The following is a 20,485-nucleotide window of genomic DNA, read 5'->3' as shown; positions in this document are numbered from 1 at the left end:
TCTGGCTGGAGTGCAGTGGCACAATCTCAGCTCACTGCAACCTCTGCCTCCCGGGTTGAAGCGATTCTCCTGCCTCAGCCTCATGAATAGCCAGGACTACAGGCACGCACCACCATGCCCAGCAAATTTTTGTGTTTTTAGTAGAGATGGGGTTTCACCATTTTGGCCAGACTGGTCTCGAACTCCTGACCTCAGGCTTTCCGCCTGTCTTAGCCTCCCAAAGTGCTGGAATTACAGGTGTGAGCCACTGCGCTCGGCCAGTTTTTGGTTTAAGCCAACCTTTCAATCCTGGAGAAAACTCAGTCATGATGTTATTCTTTTCCTACTTTACTTGGTTTGGTTTGTAAATATTTTGTTTAGGATATTTGCATTTCTCTTTGTGAGTGAAATTGGTCTCTAATTTTTATTTTTCATGTTTGTCCTTATTCGATTTTTATATGAAGGTCATGCCAATTTTATTAAAAAGTTGCGGAGCATTCCTTTCTCTGTTCTCTAGAAAAGTTTGTAAAACTTGAGTCATTTCTTCCCTAAAATGTAAAGCTATCTGGAGAGTGATGCCAGTAAGATGGAGTAGGAAGCCCTGAACGCCCCTTCCCTCAACAAGCATACTGATTCAGCAATAATTCATGAACAGATTCTCTTTATGAGAAATCCAGAAACTGATCAAAAGACTCCTGCTCTCTGGGTAAATGTAAAACCAGACTCACCAAAGCCTGCATGGAGATTCAGGAAACCCTCTTACTAGAATCCCTACTCCTGGGCACAACATATGATCAGAAAGAGACCCTTTAGCTCCCAACTTCAACCATGGGAGAGAGAAAATTGGTTCATGTGTACAGAACTCCAACTTTTCTGAGGGGACTCACCAGAGGACTGGCTTCTGTCCTGCCAGTGTTGGAGCTCTCACAGGCCTGGCACAGTTTAGCCACCTGGAGGAAAATAGATATAGCAGCTTGGACTGGTCGACATCATGCTTCTCTGCCCTAGGCAGCACAGAGTGAGCAGATTAAAAATTCCAGCTCTCAGCTTCCCTCTGTGGAGAGAAAGAATTGATCTGGGGAGAGGAAGAGTATTCAATGTCCCAACTTCTCTGGGGTTACCCCAAGATCTGGCATCTATCTTGCTAGTCTTGAAGCTCTGACAGGTTTAGCATAGTATAGCCGGCTGGGGAGAACGAAGACAGTGGCTTGGGCTGGTAAATACCATAGTTCCTACCCCCCAGCTCATTACAGAGTGAACACACAAAAACCACAGCTGCTCTGCTTCTTTGTCAGGAGGGAAAGAGTTGGTCCAGGCATCTAACACCATTACTTTTCCATGGGCTACCGAAATGACTGGCCTCTGACTTGCCTGTCCCAAAGTGGTGACAGGACCTGGTATTATCTAACCATTTGGAGGCAAGTGAGAGCAGAGATGGAGATTTTTTTTTTCTTTTTTTGAAACAGAGTCTTGCTCTGTCACCTAGGCTGGAGGGCAGTGGCACAATCTCGGCTCACCGCAACCTTCACCTGCTGGGGTCAAGCGATTTTCTTGCCTCAGCCTCCTGAATAGCCAGGACTACAGGCATGCACCACCACACCCAGCTAATTTTTTTTTATTATTATTAGTAGAGACGGGATTTCACCATATTGGCCAGGCTGTTCTCAAACTCCTGACCTCAAGTGATCCACCCACCTTGGCCGCCCAAAGTGCTGGGATTACAGGCGTGAGCCACCGTGCCTGGCCAGAGGTGGAGATTTTAGCTGGCAGTCACCATAGACCTCCCTCTCCTAAGTTCAGCACAGAGCAAGTAGACAAAAATCTCCAGCTCTCAGCTTCTCCCTGGGGGAGAGAAAGAGTTGGACAAAGTGTCTAACCATCCAACTTTGCTGGGAATCACCCATGGAACCGGCTTCAGTATAACTTGTCCCAGTGCACTGATGTGACCAGGCATACCTTACATGCCTAGGGGCTGAAAAGAACAAAGCAAGCAGGCTGGACTAGCATGAAGGTTTGAGAGGCCCCCAGAATCTCTGACTGTGCTGATTGGTGGGGGTCCTTTCCTGTACAAGGAAAGTTCATGAAGCCTAGGAGAGGTGGCCACTTCATCTAATGTGGAGATACCAACACAGAGACTTAATGGAAAATGAAAAATTCGTGTTCTCTGGAGAACACTAATACATGTAATATTTTTATTATTATACTATTCAAAATGTTTTCCAATTTCCCTTGTGATTTTTTCTTTGACTCATGAATGATGTAAAAATGTTATTTCTGAATTTTGAAACCTATGGGGATTTTCTTGGCATTTTTAAAGTAACTTATTTAGTAATTGATTTCTAGCTTAATTATAACATTGTAATTGATTTTAGACTGAAATAAGTGGAGATTTGCTTAATGGTTAGGTAAATGGTCAGTTTTTGTAAATATTCTGTGTGTGCTTGAAAAGAATGTGTTTTCTGCAGTTTTTAGGCACTGTGCATGTACATATATGTACAAATGTTCCTTGACTTACAGTGGAGTTATATCCTAATAAATTTATCGTAAGGTGAAAATGCAGTTAATGCTGGCAAAATGGCAGGCATCTACAACTTATGATGGTTTGACTTAATGATATTTTGATTTTATAATGATGTAAAGGCAATATACATTTAGTAGAAACCATAACCCCATCACTAGCTGTGAGGAGCTCCCAGACTTACGATGTGGTTACATCCTGAAAAACCCGTGGTAAAGTCAAAAAATCATAAGACAGAGACCACCTGTATACATACATGTATAAATTTAGATTGTTTGTTCCTTTTTGTTTGAATCTTCTGTGTCCAAACTCGTATTTTGTGTGCTTACTCTATCACTTACTGAGATGAGGTGCTGGAATGTCCCTTTATGGTTTGAATTGATCTATTTGTTTAATTTTATCATTTTTGCTTTATCTATTTTAGGCCATACTATTTATACATACAAAATTGGTACTGTAATATATTTGTTTGTTGAAGTTTTATTGTTATGAAGTAATCTTTATATCTAGTATTATTTTCTGCCTTAAAGTCATTTTTGTCTGATATTAATATATCCACAGTTTGGTTAATATTTTCCAGATAGATCTTCTCTAATCCCTTTACTTTGAACTTTTAATATATTTATATTTTAGGTGTGCCACTTCTAAAGAACTTGTAGTTACATAGTTTTAATCCAGTCTGACCATTTTTGTTTTTTAACTAGGGCATTTTGTGTTTATACATTTAATACAATATTGGTATATTTGAGTTTAAATCTATAACTTCATGCTTTCTATTTGTCGTTTCTTTTTCTTTTTTTTTTTTTTTTTTTTTTTTTTGAGACAGAATCTCACTCTATGCCCAGGCTGGAATGCAATGGTACAATCTCTGCTCACTGCAACCTCCACCTCCCATGTTTAAGTGATTCTCATGCCTCAGCCTCCCAAGTACCTGGGATCACAGATGTGTGCCACCACACCCAGCTAATTTTTATATTTTTAGTAGAGATGGGGTTTCACCATGTTGGCCAGGCTGGTCTCAAACTCCTGATCTCAGCGGATCCGCCCGCCTGAGCCTCCCAAACTATTGGGATTACAGGCATGAACCACCATGCCTGGCTTCTATTTGTCGTTTCTATCCTGTTTCTCTTTCTCTCCTCACTTGCCTTCTTTGGGATCAATGTTTCTAAATAATAGACTTTACTTGTTACAGCAGTTTTAGGTTTACAGAAAAATTGAGTAGGAAACAGAGAGAGTTTTCATATACTCCCTCACCATTCTTCACATACTCAGTTTCCCCTGTCATTAACATCTCGCACTAGTGTGCTATATATGTTACAATTGATAAGCCAATATCGATGTTATTTTTAACTAAAGTCCGTATGTTACATTATAGTTTAGTCTTTGTGTTGTACATCATATGTGGTTTGATGAATGTATAAAAACGTGTCTACCATTATAATACCATACAGAGTAGTTCAACCTCCGGTGGTTCACCTATTCATCCCTTCCTCCCTCTCACTGAACTAGTGTCAACCACTGATCTTTTTACTGTCTCCATAGTTTTGCCTTTTCCAGAATGTCACATAATTGGAATCGTGCAGTATGTAGCCTTTTCAAATAGGTTTCTTTTACTTAGCAATATGCATTTAAGATTCCTTCATGTCCTTTTATGGGTTTGTAGTTCATTTTTTTAGTGCTGAATAATATTCCACTATCTGGATATATTAGTTTATACACTCGCCTATGGAAGAACATCTTGGTTGCTTCCAAATTTTAGCAGTTATGAATAAAGCTACTATAAATATCTTTATGTAGATTTTTGTGTAGACATAAAGTTTTGACACATTTGAATAAATACCAAAGGTGCAACTGCTGGATTGTATGGCAAGAGTATGTTTAGTTTTGTGGGAAACTGCCAAACTGTCTTCCAAGTTGGCTATACCATTTTTCATTCCCACCAGTGATGAATGAGAGTTCCTGTTGCACCGCATCCTTGCCAGCATTATATGTTGTTAAAGTGTTTTGAATTTTAGTTACTCTAATAGATGTGTGGTGGTATCTCATTGCTGTTTTAATTTGCAAAACCCTAATGACGTAAGATGTTAAGCATCTTTTCATATACTTATTTGCCATCTGTATATTTTATTTAGTGAAGTGTTTCTTCATGTCTTTTGCCCATTTTATACTTGGGTTGTTTGTTTTCTTATTGTTGAGTTTGAAGAATTCTTCATACGTATTGAATACCAGTCCTTTATTAGATATGTGTTTTGCAAGTATTGTTTCCCAATATGTGGCTTTTATCATTATTCTCTTAATGATGTCTTTCACAGACCAGTTTTTAATTTTAATGAAGTTTAATTTACCAGTTTTTTCTTTCATAGATATGGTTTTGGTGTTGTGTCTAAAAAGTCATTGCCAAACCCAAGTTCACCTAAAATTTCTATGTTATCTTCTAAGAGTTTTATAGTTTGGGGTTTTATATTTAGGTTATAATCCATTTTCAGTTAATTTTTGTGAGAGGTTTATGGTCTATGTCTAGATCTACTTTTTCACATGTGGATGTCTAGTTGTTCCAGCACCATTTGTTAAAAATACTGTTTTCGGTTTTTTTTTTCATTCCAGTCTTCCCCTTCTACTAGTGTGAAAATTACTTACTGCTTCTAATCTTTTAGTGGCTATCCTAGAAAGTATAGAATCCTTTCTTAACTGTCTTCCATGTTTGTAATCGCTCTGTGCTACACTTTGGCTATTTTATTCTGTTTTATCTTTCAGCCCACTAATTTTCTCTTCACCTGTTTCTAATCTGCTGCTAAACCTGTCTATTATGTTTTAATTTGGGTAATTGGGTTTCTCATTTCAAAAAGCTTCTTTGTTTCAAATCCCCAAGGTCACATTTTATGGTCTCTGTTTCCTACTACTAACTTCACTGATATGCAAAGTATTTAATAACTTGTATGGCACAGGCAATAATGAGACAGAATGGATACCATCTAGAAACAACCACTATAACTGCATTAATTTGTACCACTGTGTATCAACCCACATACATATATTTTGAGCATACATTGTATTTCTTTAGACTTTGAAAGCATAGATGTTTTATAACCAGTTTTTCATAATTCTAGTATCTGCATCTTGAGGGTCTGCTTCTGCTATCTCTTGTTTTTGCTGTTTATGGTACCTTGTTTATGAGTGTGCTTTGCTATTTTTGTAACGTGTACAACTCATGGTTCTTGAAAAATTGTTTATGGAATTATTTTGAAGGCTAAGATAAGGTGCTTTCCCCCAGAGAAGAATTTACATTTGCTTCTGTAGATGTTTGAGAACTATCTAAACTAAATTCTCAGCTTTAGGTCTTTTAGCTTCCTGTATAATGTAGTTTGGGTCAGTGAATACATGAGTCTCCTAGTATTACACCTCATGGATTGTTTCCCTGCACCCCATTGTGCTGCCTTCTATCCAGCACTAAGGTAATTCTATTTGCAGTTAGTTTTCTAGGAATGTGGGTAGGAGTGGGTTTACTTTTGGCTTGTCCCTAGTCTAGGAGTGTGATCCCTTGGAACTTGATGTCTGTTCCCCTGACCTAGTGATGTCCCTCAAAACGGAAGTTAACCAAATTTGGTTACATTTGCAAATGCTTACCAGATAAAAGTGACTTTACTTTTCTGTTTACCTCTCTGAGACCTCAGTTTTCCTTAGATTTTGCCTTGGTAATTCTTTTACTATCTTTTACTTGGTAGTTCTTTTACTATTCTTTTACTTGGTAATATTTTACTATCTTTTACTGTAAATTCATTTACAGTTGTTCTTTTATTCTTTCTGGAAAAAATTAATATATCATCCAACATTTTTGGCTGTTTTCAGCAGGAGGGTTGGTCTGACATATCTAACTTACTCTATTTCCAGAAGTATAACTCACTGTTACATTAGCATTCTAGAAGAGCAGTTTTGCAAATATTTTCTTAGATTCATATATTTTCATTGTGAATGTCCCTCAGCCATTTTGACTACCTTAATGATATTGGTAAAATATGGTAAATCCTTCCTTATAGATTTTATTAAAAGGACCCAATGTTTTTCTTTTCAGGCCAAAGAGGCAGTGGCAGAAGCTGAACGACATGATCCTAGAAACGTTTTCACTCAATTTTATATATTCAAGATTGCAGTAATAGAGGGCAACTCTGAAAGAGGTATAAATTTTGTTTGTAACTTATATTTGGCTCTTAACACAAATAATAAGTAATCCTCTTCAACCACAATGGGAAAAGAACATTGTTTTTAAGACAATAGAATTGAATATACGTTCTGCATATGTAAAGATGTATGTGTAAAGATGATACAATAATGCAAAAAGAAACTGTGGAAGATTATATAAAAGTAAAAGAACAGTGGTTACCTATTGAGGGAATAGGAACTGGGCAAACACCAGATAAGAATTGGGGGAAAGTCTTATCACTATGTACTTTTTTATACTTTTATTTAAACCAACCTATTCAAAAATTAAATTTAAAAAGCTGTGTGTGGGTGAGGTTATACTAAAAATCCGTATCAGTTAAGAATTGTCTTCAAAAAATGAAAGTTGGGGTACCTTTTGATTGTTTTCACTTATTTGGAAGGTGATTGGTGAGAGATTTGGCCTTGAAATGGAGTTTCTGTCCATAGAGTGGACAGTGTTGGAATTTCACACATGACCCTCATCCCATTAATGTTGAGGCCTTTCCATTAAGTTAAGCATAGTTTCCTAGCTGGTGTGTCTGCATAGGCACATATATGTTGAATTGGTTATAGATATGCCTTTGCTCAGATATTAATGCCTTCAGCCCTCAGGTAGCTGAACTAATCCTGAAGGAGTCTGAGCTCCAGACTGGTTGCCATTTGTTTGGCAGAAGTTAAGAAGCTTAAATTAATGGATCCAAACAAAATGTATACGAATCCAATTAAGCAACTGTTTATAGACACCTACTAGGTGCAAGGGACTCTATTATTCACTCCATAAGAAAAAAGATCATTTATTTTACATTAAAAAATAAATGTTCCAAAATAGTAAAGTATACCTGTATAATAATTAAGGAATAGTAAATTAGAGGTTAATATTGCTGTCATGTTCATCATCAAAGTTTTCATTAGAGACTTTTAGGCATTTGTTTTACTTGATATACTATGTTTAAGGATAAAATAACTTGAAGCTTTTTGCCAGTAAAAATGGCAAAAATATTAGTAAATTTCCTGTTAAATCTTTTGTTTTAACATTATTTTTAAAAAATTATTTTACTTTTTAAATACAACATCAGATCAACCCTTTTATTTCTTCTTCAGTTGTCTGTGACCATTTTTTAAAAGTCATGTATATTGAAGACACATGTAATAAATTTATTCTTGCTAGTGTATGGTCGTATGAGGTTTATATAGGTTAAAAATTATGAGTTGTGATAAGTGCATACAGTCATGTAAGTACCACCACAATGTAGAAAAAAAATACCTCAGGCCCCTTTACTGTTACTCCTTCTCACCACTTTCAGCCCTGGAAATCAGTGATCTCTTCTATCTCTAGTTTTGTCTTTTCCAGAATGTCATATAAATGAAATCATATAGTATGAATCTTTTTGAGCTTCTTTCACTTAGCTTAATGCATTTGAAACTCACCCATATTGTGTTTATCCACAGTTTGTTCTTTTTTATTGCTATGTGGCATTCCATAGTATGGAAATACCACAGTATGGAAAAATTCATTCACCAGTTGAAGGATATTTGAATGGTTTTGGGGGTTATTTTTTCACCTCTGAGACAAGTTCAAAGTTTTCAGTTTTGACAATTGTGAATAAAGGTGCTATAAAACATCTCTTTACATTTTTTTGTGTGATAATAATATTGTTTTTTTGAGATGGGGTCTCGCTCTGTCACCCAGGCTGGAGTGCAGTGGCGTGATCTCAGCTCATTGCAATCTCCACCTCCCAGGTTCAAGCGATTCTCCTGCCTCCGCCTCCTGAGTAGCTGGCACTACAGGTGTGCACCACCATGCTCAGTTAATTTGATGATAATATTTTACTTCTGTAGGGTAAATATCTAGGAGTGGGATTGTGGACTTATATGGTAAATATATGTTTAACTTTATTAGAAACTGCAAAACTGTTTTCTAAAGCAATTATACAATTTCACATGTGAACCAGCTATGTTTAAGAGTTCTAGCTGATCTGCATCCTCATCAGCACTTGAAATTGTCCACTTAAAAAAATTTAGCCATTCTGGGAGATTATTAAAAAGTCAAGAAACAACAGATGCTGGTGAGGCTGTAGAGAAATAGGAATGCTTTTACACTGTTGGTGGGAATGTAAATTGTTCAATCATTGTGGAAGACAGCATGGTGATTCTTCAAGGATTTAAAACCAGAAATACTATTTGACCCAGCAATCCCATTACTGGGTATGTACTCAAAGGAATATAAATCATTCTATTATAAAGATACATGCACACGTATGTTCATTGCAGCACTATTCACAATAGCAAAGACATAGAACCAACCCAAATGCCCATCAATGATAGATTGGATAAAGAAAATGTGGTACATACACACCATGGAATACTATGCAGCCATGAAAAGGAATAAGATCATGTCTTTTGCAGGGACATGGATGAAGCTGGAAGCCATCAACCTCAGCAAACTAATGCAGGAACCGAAAACCAAACACCACATGTTCTCACTTATAAGTGGGAGATGAACAATGAGAGCACATGGACACAGGAAGGGGAACAACACACAGTGGGGCCTGTTAGGGGTGGGGAGGGGAGGGAGAACATCAGGACAAATAGTTAATGCATATGGGGCTTAAAACCTAGGTGATGGGTTGACAGGTGCAGCAAACCACCATGGCACATGTATGCCTATGTAATAAAACTGCACTTTCTGCACATGTATCCTAGAACTTAAAAAAATAAAAAAGAACAAAAATTTAGCTATTCTGATAGTGGGTAGTAGTGTTTTGCTGTGGCATTAGCATTTCCCTAATGTTTAATATTTTATATCCAAGTATCTTTTTTGGTGGAGTGTTTGTACAAATCTTTTTCCCAGTTTAAGATAGGGTACTTTGTTTTATTATTATTGATTTTTGTCAGTTCTTTATATATTCTGGATACAAGTTGTCTTTTTTAAAAACTTATTTTTTAATTGGCAAATAAAAATTATATATATTGATCATGAACAACATGGTGTTTTAAAGATATGTATACATTGTGGAATGGCTAAATCAAGCTAATTAACATATACATTACCTCATATCCTTTTTTTTGTTTTTGTTTTTGTTTTTTGAGGCAAGATCTTACTCTGTCACCCAAGTGGAAGTGCAATGGAATGATCACGGCTCATTGCAGCCTTGACCTCCAAGGCTCAAGTGATCCTCCACCTCATCTTTTTTTGTTTTCTGTACAGATGGAGTCTCACTATGTTGCCCAGGCTGGCCTCAAACTCCTGGGCTCAAGCAATCCTCCTGCTTCAGCCTCCCAAAGTGCTAGGATTACAGGCGTGAGCCATCACACCCAACCCTACCTCACATACTTAGCATTTTTTTGTGGTGAGAACACTTAAACTCTCAGTGATTTTTAAGAATAGAATACATTGTTATGATCTATAGTCACCATGTTGTACAATAGATCTCTTGAACTTGTTCCTTCTACTCAACTGAAATTCTGTATTCTTTCACCATCTCCCTAATCTCCCTGACGCCTTAGTCCCTGGTAACCACCATTCTACTTTGCTTCTATGAGGTCAGCTTTTTTAGATTTCACATATGAGATCATGTGGTATTTATTTTTTTTGTGCCTGGCTTATTTCACTTAATATAATGTCTTCAAGGTCCATACTTTTTTTTCATAAATGACAGGATTTCTTCCTTTTATTGAGGCTGAATAGTATTCCATTGTGTATATATACACACCACATTTTCTTTATACGTTTTCTACTGATGAAGAGTTAAGCTGATTCCATAGCGTGGCTATTGTGAATAATGCTGCAGTGAATATGGGAGTGTAGATATCTCTTTGACATATGGATTTCACTTTTTTTTTGGATATTCTACCATGTAGTGGGACTGTTGGATCATATGGTAGTTCTATTTTAATTTTTTGAGGAACCTCCATACTGCTTTCCATGATGGCTATACTAATTTACATTCCCACCTACAATATGCAAGAGTTCCCTATTCTCCACATCCTTGCCAACACTTGTTGTCTTTTGTCTTTTTTATCACAGCCATTCTAGCAGATTTGGGGTGATGTTATCATTGTGGTTTTAATTTGCATTTCTCTGTTGATTAGTGATGTTAGACATTTTTTCATATACTTGTGGACCACTTGCTCATCTCCTTTTGAGAAATGTCTATTCAGGTCATTTACCCATTTTAAAATCAGGTTATTGTTTCCTTCCTATTGAATTGTTTGAGTTTCATATATTTTTGGATGTTAACCCCTTCGCAAATGCCTGGTTTGTAAATATATTCTCCCATTCCATACATTGTGTCTTCACTTTGTTGACAGTTTCTTTTGCTGTGTAGAAGCTTTTTAGTTTGATGTAATCCCATGTGTCTACTTTCGCGTTTACCAATGTCATGGAGCTTTTCCCCTATGTTTTCTTCTAGTAGTTCTACCGTTTCATGTCTTATGTTTAAATCTTTAATCTATTTTTAATAGCTTTTTCATATATTGTGAGAAAAGGGTCAAATTTTATTATTCTGCGTGTGGGTATCCAGTTTTACCAACACTATTTGTTGAAGAAACTGTCCTTTTCATATTGTGTGTTCTTGACACCTTTATTGAAAACCAATTGACTGTAAATGTGCAGATTTATTTCTGGGCTCTCTATATCCTTCCATTGGCCTATGTATCTGTTTTTTGGCCAATACCATGCTGTTTTGATTAGTATAGCTTTGTAGTTTATTTTGACTTCAGGTAGTATGATGCCTTCAGCTTTGTTATTTTTGCTCAAGATTGCTTTAGCTAGTCAGGGTCTTTTTGCTTCCATGGAAACTTAAGTATTTTTTTTTAATTAATTTCTGGGAAAAATGTCATTGGAATTTTAATAGGGATTGCATTGAATCTGTAGATTGCCTTGGGTAGTATGGACATTTAACGGTATTTTTCCAATCTGTGAACATGGGATATCTTTCCATTTCTTTGTGTTTTCTTCACTTTCTTTCATCAATGTTTTATAGTTTTTAGTGTACATGTCTTTCACTTCAACATTAAATTTGCTTCCAAATATTTTTGTAGCTATTGTAAATGGAATCATGTTCTTGATATTTTTTTCAGATAGTTTGTTGTTAGTATGTAGAAATGCTACTACTTTGTGTATGTTGATTTTCTATCTTGCTACTTAATTGAATTCACTTATTGGTTCTAAATTTTTTTTCATTGCATCTGTAAGGCTTTCTATATATAAGATCATGTTATTTACAAGCAGACAATTTAACATCTTCCTTTCCAACTTAGATGCGTTGTATTTTTCTCATGCCTAATTACTCTGACTAGGGCTTCCAGTAGTATGTTGAATAGAAGTAGTGAGAGTGGGCATCCATGTCTTCTTCCTTATTTTAGAGGAAATGCTCCCAACTTTTCACCACTGAGTATGATGTTATTTGTCCATTGGTCATATATGGCCTTTATTCTGTTGAGGTACATTCCTTATGTACCTAATTTGTTGAATTTTTTTAAATCATGAAATGATGTTGAATTTTGTGAAATGATTTACATTTTTTGGAAGAATTTGGGAAGGATTGGTATTAGTTCTTTAAACATTTGGTAAGAGCAGTGATGCCATCAGAACCTGAGCTTTTCTTACATAGAAGCTTTTTTGTTATTCATTTAATCTCTTTATTCATTATTTGTTCACATTTTTCTATTTTATGATTCAGTCTGGGTTTTATATGTCTAGGAATGTATCTCTTTCTTCTAGATTATCCAATTTCTTGGTGTATAATTGTTCATAGTAGTCTCATGATTTTTTATATTTCTGTGGTATCAGCTGTAACATCTTCTCTTTCATTCCTTGTTTTATTTGTGCCTTATCTTTTTTCTTAGTCTAAATAAAAGTTTGTCAATTTTATTTATTTATTTTTTAATTTTATTATTATTATTATTATTATTATTTTGTTTTTTGAGACAGTCACTCTGTCCCCCAGGCTGGAATGCAGTGGTGCCATCTCAGCTCACTGCAACCTCCACCTCCCGGGTTCAAGCAGTTCTCCTGCCTCAGCCTCCTGAGTAGCTGGGACTACAGGTACATGCCACCATGCCTGGCTAATTTTTGCATTTTTAATAGAGATGGAGTTTCACTACATTGGCCAGGCTGGTCTCAAAATTCTGACCTCAAGTGATCCCCCACCTCAGCCTCCCAAAGTGCTGGGATTACAGGCGTGAACCACCATACCTGGTGATTTTGTTTATCTTTTCAAAAAAACTAACTGTTAGTTTCTAGTAAGACAAGTCTGGGTGGCAATGAACTCCCTCAGCTTTTGTTTGTCTGGTAAGCCTTTCTCTCTCCTTCATTTCTGAAGGATAGCTTTACTGGGTAAAGTATTAATTGGCAGGGTTTTTTCTCTTCAGCACTTTGAATATATCTTCCCACTCTTTTATGGCCTATGTTTCTGCTGTGAAGAGCACTGCTAGCTTTATTGGAACTCCTTTATATGTGATATGCTGCTTTTCTATTGCTATTTTCAGGATCCTCTCTTTTATGTTGATTTTTGACAGTATAATATGTCTTGGTGTTGTCTTGTTTGGATTGAATTTTATTGGAGACCTATGACCTTCCTGTACCTGTATATTTATCTTTCCCCAGGTTTGGAAAGTTTTCTGTTGCTATTGATTGAAATGTGTTTTCCAGCCCTTCATATCTCTCTTCTCCTTCTTGAACTCCTATAATTCAGATATTTGCCCTTTTGTTGCTGTCACCATACTGTCTTCCACAATGGTTGAAGTACTAATTTACATTCCCACCAACATTGTAAAAGCATTCCTTTTTCTCCACACACAACCTTGCCAGCATCTGTTGTTTTTTGACTGTTTAATAGTAGTCATTCTGACTGGCGTGAAATGGTATCTCATTGTGGTTTTGATTTGCATTTCCCTAATTATCAGTGATGTTGAGCTTTTTTTCATGTTTGTTGGCCACGTGTATGTCTTCTTTTGAGAAGTGTCTGTTCATGTCCTTTGTCCACTTTTTAGTGGGTTTCCTTTTTTTTTTTTTTTTTTTTTTGAGATGGAGTCTTGCTCTGTTGCCCAGGCTGGAGTGCAGTGGCATGGTCTTGGCTCACTGCAACCTCTGCCTCCTGGATTTACGCCATTCTCCTGCCTCAGCCTCCTGAGTAACTGGAACTTATAGGTGCCTGCCACCACATTCAGCTAATTTTTTGTATTTTTAGTAGAGACGGGGTTTCACCGTGTTAGCCAGGATGGTCTCAATCTCCTGACCTCGTGATCCGCCTGCCTCGGCCTCCCAAAGTGCTGGGATTACAGGTGTGAGCTATCACGCCCAGCCTTCTTTTTTTTTTTAATTTGCTTAAGTTCCTTGTAGATGCTGGATATTAGGCTTTTGTCAGATGGATAGATTGTGAAAATTTTGTCCCATTCTATAGTTTATTTGTTCATTCTGATGATGGTTTCTTCTGCTGTGCAACAGCTCTTTAGTCTGGGAAGGCACTTTATTGGCCTATCAAGGAACTATGGGTAGGCTGTTTTGCATGGTTCACAGGTGGGCTGACTCCTGGAGTCTTTTGGCAGCCTGGCCTTGTTCATAGATTAGCAGCCGGGTGGGCCTGGATGCCTAGGTCCACGGGGTTGGATCTGGAGCCTATATCTACTGAGGTGGACTTCTTGATTGAGTCTGAAGGATTGGGTTTGGAGCCTGTATCCAGTGGAGCTGGCCTGAAGTTTAGGTCCCCATTGGCTGACCAAACACTAAAGTGGGCCTTGAGCCTGAATCTGCAAGAGCCAGCCAGGTACTAGAATGGCCCTTGTGCCTGGGTCCCCTGGGATAGGCCTGGAGCCTGAGTCTGTAGGGGTTGGCCTGGCACTGGGGTGGGCCTCAAGCCTGAGGACTAGGGCAGGCCTCAGTCCTAGGTCAATGGGTGCTGGCCTGGAACCTCGGTTTGTAGGAGTGGTTTTGGAGCCTTAGTCCATGGGGGCTAGCCTGGCACCTGGGTCTACTGGGGTGGTCCTAGACCCTTGGCCTACTGCAGCAGGCCTGAACCCTGGGTCTACTGGAGCTTTGGGCCACTGAGACAGTCCTAGAGCCTGGAGCTGGCCTGGTTTTGGGGCAGATGTGGAGCCTCGGGCCATAAGGACTGGCCTGAAACCTGGGATTGTGGGTACTAAATTGCTATTTGGAGACACACTGGCTGGCCTAGAGTGTGAGGCTGTGGGGATCTGCCTGGGGCCTGGGTCTGTGGGGTTCAACCTGGAGGATGGGTGTGTGTGCGCTAGCCTGGAGGCTAGGTCTGTGAGATCTGACCTGGGTCCTGGAGCTGTGGGAGCTGTCCTGGAACCTGGCTGCATAGGGGAAGTGCTGAAGCCTTGATCCATGGGGAACAGCCCAGCCCTAGGGTATATTTGAATTGGCTTGGACCCTTGGTCTGCTGGAGCAGACTTGGACCCTGGCTCCACTGGAGTGTGGAGTGACACAAGCAGGCGTGAAGACTGTGTTCATGAGTGCCAGCTTCGTACCTATGGCCAGTGGTACAGACCTGGTATTGGGGCAGGCCTGCAGCCTGGGCTGTGTGGGCTGACCTAGCTCTGAGGTGGTCTGAAAACCTGGAGTATGCCTGGATCCTGGGGACTGCAGGGGCTGGCCTGGCACTGAGTAGGCCTGGGTCCTATATCTATAAGGACCAGCCTAGAGGCTGGGTCCAGGCTGAAAACCTGGAGTATGCCTGGAACTACTGATGTCAGCCTCGTCCTAGGGATGGAGGCTGCGACTAAAGCCTGAGTCTGTTAGGACTGCTATGGCACTGGGACAGGTCCAAAGCCTGGGGATAATGGGTCTGGTCCAGCACTGGGGCCAGTCTGGAGCCTGAATCTGCTGGGGTTGGCCTGGTGATGTGGCAGTCCTAGAGACCAAGTCCTTCGGGCAGGTCTGGAGCTGGGTCTGCAGGATATGACCTGGAGTCCGGGGCCATGGGAGCCTGCCCAGTGATGAGTTTTACTGCCGCCAGCCCATTGTTGTGGTCTGAGGTAAATTCCAGTACTCACTTTCCTCTTCTTCCCCTAAGTGGAGGGTATCTGTCTTCATGCTTTATGGCCTGGGGTTGGGGGAGGGGTGACATGGGTATTAAAAAGCTGCTGTTTCTACACTCTTCAATGCATCTTCTCTATTTCTGTGCCACAGCCAGCTGCTGAAATCTCTCACCTAGTTTCCTTAGCTCTTGTGGAGGTATTTCCATGTGTGGATAGTTGTTCAAATTGATGTTCTTGTGGGGAATGAGCGCTGGAAAGTCCTATTCCACCATCTTGTTGATGTTTAGTGGACACAAGCTCTTTATCAGACATGTATTTTGCAGATTTTTTCTTTTTGTTAACACCATCTTTCATGAACAGAAGTTTTAAATTTTGACATAGTCCTATTTATTTTTCTTCTTTTATGAATTGTGCTTTTGCCATTGTATTTGAGAAATCTTTACCTAGTGCAAGGTGACAGAAAATATCTCATGTTTTCTTCAAGAAATTTTACAATTTTAGGTTTACATTTATGTCTATGAACCATTTTTAGTTAATTTTTGTATTTGTCTCAAGGTATGGATTGAAATTTTTTTTTTTTTTTTTGCACACGACTATCCAATTGTTCCAGCATCATTTGTTTAACAAACTATTCTTTCTTGATTAAATTGCCTTTGTGCCTTTATCAGAAATTAGTTGTCATATATGTGTGGATCTCTTTCTGGACTCTATTCCATTCCATTCTTCTATTCATCCATCCTTACACTATTCCCATACTGTCTTTATTAGTGTAACTATGTAATAAATTTGAAGTCAACTTTAATAGATCCATCCTTACACTATTCCCATACTGTCTTTATTAGTGTAACTATGTAATAAATTTGAAGTCAACTTTAATAGATCTATCCTTACACTATTCCCATACTGTTTTTATTAGTGTAGCTATGTAATAAATTTGAACTCCAACTTTGTTCTCTTTTCTAATTGTTTTGGATAGCCAAAACAATTCCAAGGCCTTTGTATATCCATATGAATTTTGGAATCATTATTTTAAGTTTTGCATAAATGAATTTTGATTGGGATTACATTGAATCTATAGATCAGCTTTGGGGATAACTGACATCTAATGACGTTGCTGAGTCTTCCAAACCATGAGTAACTTACATACCTCCATTTATTTAGGTCTTTAATTTCTCTCAGCAATGTTTTCTACTTTTCATTGTACCTGTCTTGTGCATCTTTTGTCAGATTTATCCCTAAGTACACAATATTTTATGCTATCTTAAATGGCATTTTTAAAAAATTTTCGTTTCCGATTGCTTATTGGTGATATGTAGAAATACAAATGATTTCTTGTATATTGATCTTATATCCTACAACTTTGGTAAACTCACTTCTTAGTTGCAGTACAGTACCTTCCCTGTAGATTCCATCAGATTTTATTTTATTTTTGTTTTGTTTTGTTTGTTTGTTTTTGAGACCTGTTCTGTTTCGAGACCTGTTCTGTCGCCCAGGCTGGAGTGCGGTGGCGTGATCTCGGCTCACTGGAATCTCCACCTCCTGGGTTCAAGTGATTCTTGTACCTCAGCCTCCCAAGAAACTGGGATTACAGGCATGCACCACCACGCCTGGCTAATTTTTGTATTTTTAGTAGAAATGGGGTTTCACCACGTTGGCCAGGCTGGTCTCGAACTCCTGGCCTCAAGGAACCCTCCCACCTCGGCCTCCCAAAGTGCTGGGATTGCAGGCATGAGCTACTGCACCAGCCCCATCAGATTTTCTAAATAGACAATAATGTTGCCTGTGGGTAAAGATAATTTCACTTCTTTTTCAATCTGGGTGCAATTTATATTTTTCTTGCTTTGTTGCTCTTGTTAGATTCTCCAGTAAAATTTGAATAAAACTGATGAGAATGGACATCCTTATCTTTTTCCTGATTTTAGGGGGAAAGCATTGAGTCTTCCACCAGTAAATATGTTAGCTGTAGGTTTTTCACAGATACCCTTTATCAGGTTGAGGGAGTTCCATTTGGTGGTGGGAGGGGTAAGGAATGGATGTTGAATTTGGTTGTATGGTTTTCTATATCTGTTGAAATGATCAATTTTTTAAAAATTTGTTAATATAGTCAGTTATATTAATTGATTTTCAAATGTTATTTTTTTTATTTTTATGTTTATTTTTTATTTTTATTTTTTTTAATTTATTTATTATTATTGTACTTTAAGTTGTAGGGTACATGTGCATAATGTGCAGGTTTGTTACATATGTATACTTGTGCCATGTTGGTGTGCTGCACCCATCAACTCATCATTTACATCAGGTAAAACTCCCAATGCAATCCCTCCCCCCTCCCCCCTCCCCATGATAGGCCCCCTGTGTGTGATGTTCCCCTTCCTGAGTCCAAGTGATCTCATTGTTCAGTTCCCACCTATGAGTGAGAACATGCGGTGTTTGGTTTTCTGTTCTTGTGATAGTTTGCTAAGAATGATGGTTTCCAGCTGCATCCATGTCCCTACAAAGGATGCAAACTCATCCTTTTTGATGGCTGCATAGTATTCCATGGTGTATATGTGCCACATTTTCTTAATCCAATCTGTCACTGATGGACATTTGGGTTGATTCCAAGTCTTTGCTATTGTGAATAGTGCTGCAATAAACATACGTGTGCATGTGTCTTTATAGCAGCATAATTTATAATCCTTTGGGTATATACCCAGTAATGGGATGGCTGGGTCATATGGTACATCTAGTTCTAGATCCTTGAGGGATCGCCATACTGTTTTCCATAATGGTTGAACTAGTTTACAATCCCACCAACAGTGTAAAAGTGTTCCTATTTCTCCACATCCTCTCCAGCACCTGTTGTTTCCTGACTTTTTAATGATCGCCATTCTAACTGGTGTGAGATGGTATCTCATTGTGGTTTTGAACCAATGCTGTATTTCTGGAACAAGCCCCACTTGATCATGATGTATACTCCTTTTTATATAATTTGATTTGCTAATGGTTTGTTTAGAATATGTGTATCTATGTTCATGAATGAAAATGGTCTGTAGTTTTATATTCCTGTAATGATTTTTGTTTTGCTATCAGAGTAATACTGACTTCATAGGATGAATTGGGAAGTATATTCTCCTTTTCAGTTTTCTGAAAGAGTTTGTGTTGAATTGATATTATTTCTTCCTCAAATGTTTTTGGTAGATTTCACCAGTGAAGCCATCTGGGACTGGAGTTTTCTTTATGGAAAGGTTTTTAATTATACATTAAATGTATTTAATAGATACAGGGCTATTCAAGTTATCTATTATTTATTGATTTAGCTTTGGTGGTTTGTGTCTTTCAAAAATTTGTTTCATCTAAGTTGTTGAAATTATGGGCCTAAAGTTGTTCATAATATCCCCCATATTATCCTTTTAACATATGTAAAACTTACAGTGGTGTCACCTTTCTTATTCCTGATATTTGAAATTTATGTCTTCTGTATTTTTCTTCCTGGTCAGTGTAACTAGAGGATCAATCAATGTAGAAGGTCAATTTTATTGATCTTCTCAAAGAACCCAGCTTTTGGTTTTACTAATTTTTCTCTATCAGTTTGTTGTTGTTGTTGTTGTTGTTGTTGGTTTTGTTTTTTTTTATAGAGTCTCAAAAAAAACAAACACAACTCACTACAGCCTTGGCCTCCCAGGCTCAGTTTATCCTCCTGCCTCATCCTCCCAAGTAGCTGGGACCACAGGTGCATGCCACTACACCTAGCTCATTTTTAAATTTTTTTGTAGAGAGAGGGTCTCACCATGTTGCCCAGGCTGGTCTCAAACTCCAGGGCTCAAACGATTCTCCTACCTTGGCCTCTATTGTTTTTATCTGATTTCTATTTAATTTATTTACATTCTTATCTTTATCATATCCTTTCTTCTGCTTTCTTTGAGTTCCATTTGCTCTTCTTTTTCCTATTTCCAAAAGTGAACACTGAGGTCATTGATTTAAGACCTTTATTCTGGTCTATCTGGACAGTTAATGCTACAAATTATCATCTAATTACTGCTTTAGTGACGATACACAAATTTTGATATGTGATGTTTTCATTTTAATTCAGTTCAAAATACTTTCCAATTTAACTTTTGATTCCTTTTTAAACATGTGGATTAGTTAGATGTGTTACTTATTTTCCAAATATTTGCAGATTTTCCAGAGAACATTCTTTTGTTGATTTTTAATTTCATTTCATTGTAGTCAAAGATTATACTTTGTATGACTTTAATCCTTTTAAATATATTGAGACTTGTTCTAGGGCCCAGAATATTGTTTTTCTTGATAAATATTTCATGTGCGCTTGAGAGGAATGTACATTTTGCTGGTGTCGGGTTGAGTGTTATAAATGTTAGTCACATCAAGTTGATTTAGTGTTAAGTGTACTGAATCCTTGCTGATTTTCTGTGCTATCAGTTATTGAGAGAGGATATTGAAATCTTTGACTATAACTGTGGATTTGTTCATTTCTTCTTGCAGTTCTACCAGCTTTTGCTTCTTATATTTTGAAATTTTATTGGGTGCATAAGCATCTAGAGTTATGTCCTCATGATAAACTGATTCCTTTATTGTCTTGAAATAACCTTTTATTGCCAATAATATTCTTTGCTCTGAAATTCACTTTATCTGATATTAATATAGCCACTCCAACTTTCTTTTGATTACCTTCACTTTAGTGTATATTATCCCATCCTCTTCTTTCAATCCATTTTGTTTTTATATTTCAAGTGTATTTCTTGTAGGGGGCATATATTTAAAAGTTGTGTTTTGTTTTGTCTTCAG

General features: G+C 37.8%; 2 protein-coding genes across 2 annotated transcripts in view; one reads left to right on the top strand and one right to left on the bottom strand.

The window, feature by feature from the left end:
* LOC126946196 (60S ribosomal protein L37-like) overlaps window positions 1–20,485 on the bottom strand; it is a 321,281-nt gene that overhangs the window by 183,741 nt on the left and 117,055 nt on the right. The window lies entirely within an intron of this gene.
* TEX11 (testis expressed 11) overlaps window positions 1–20,485 on the top strand; it is a 323,712-nt gene that overhangs the window by 220,639 nt on the left and 82,588 nt on the right. Inside the window, exon 17 of the mRNA XM_050776219.1 lies at window positions 6,567–6,669. Coding sequence (XP_050632176.1) covers window positions 6,567–6,669 — 103 coding nt within the window. The remainder of the gene's footprint in view (window positions 1–6,566; window positions 6,670–20,485) is intronic.

The sequence above is a fragment of the Macaca thibetana genome, chromosome X (assembly GCF_024542745.1).
Source record: "Macaca thibetana thibetana isolate TM-01 chromosome X, ASM2454274v1, whole genome shotgun sequence".
In the NCBI taxonomy this organism is placed as follows: domain Eukaryota; kingdom Metazoa; phylum Chordata; class Mammalia; order Primates; family Cercopithecidae; genus Macaca; species Macaca thibetana.
The sequence above is the reverse complement of the archived record's forward strand: the minus strand, read 5'-3'. Positions and strand labels throughout refer to the sequence as shown.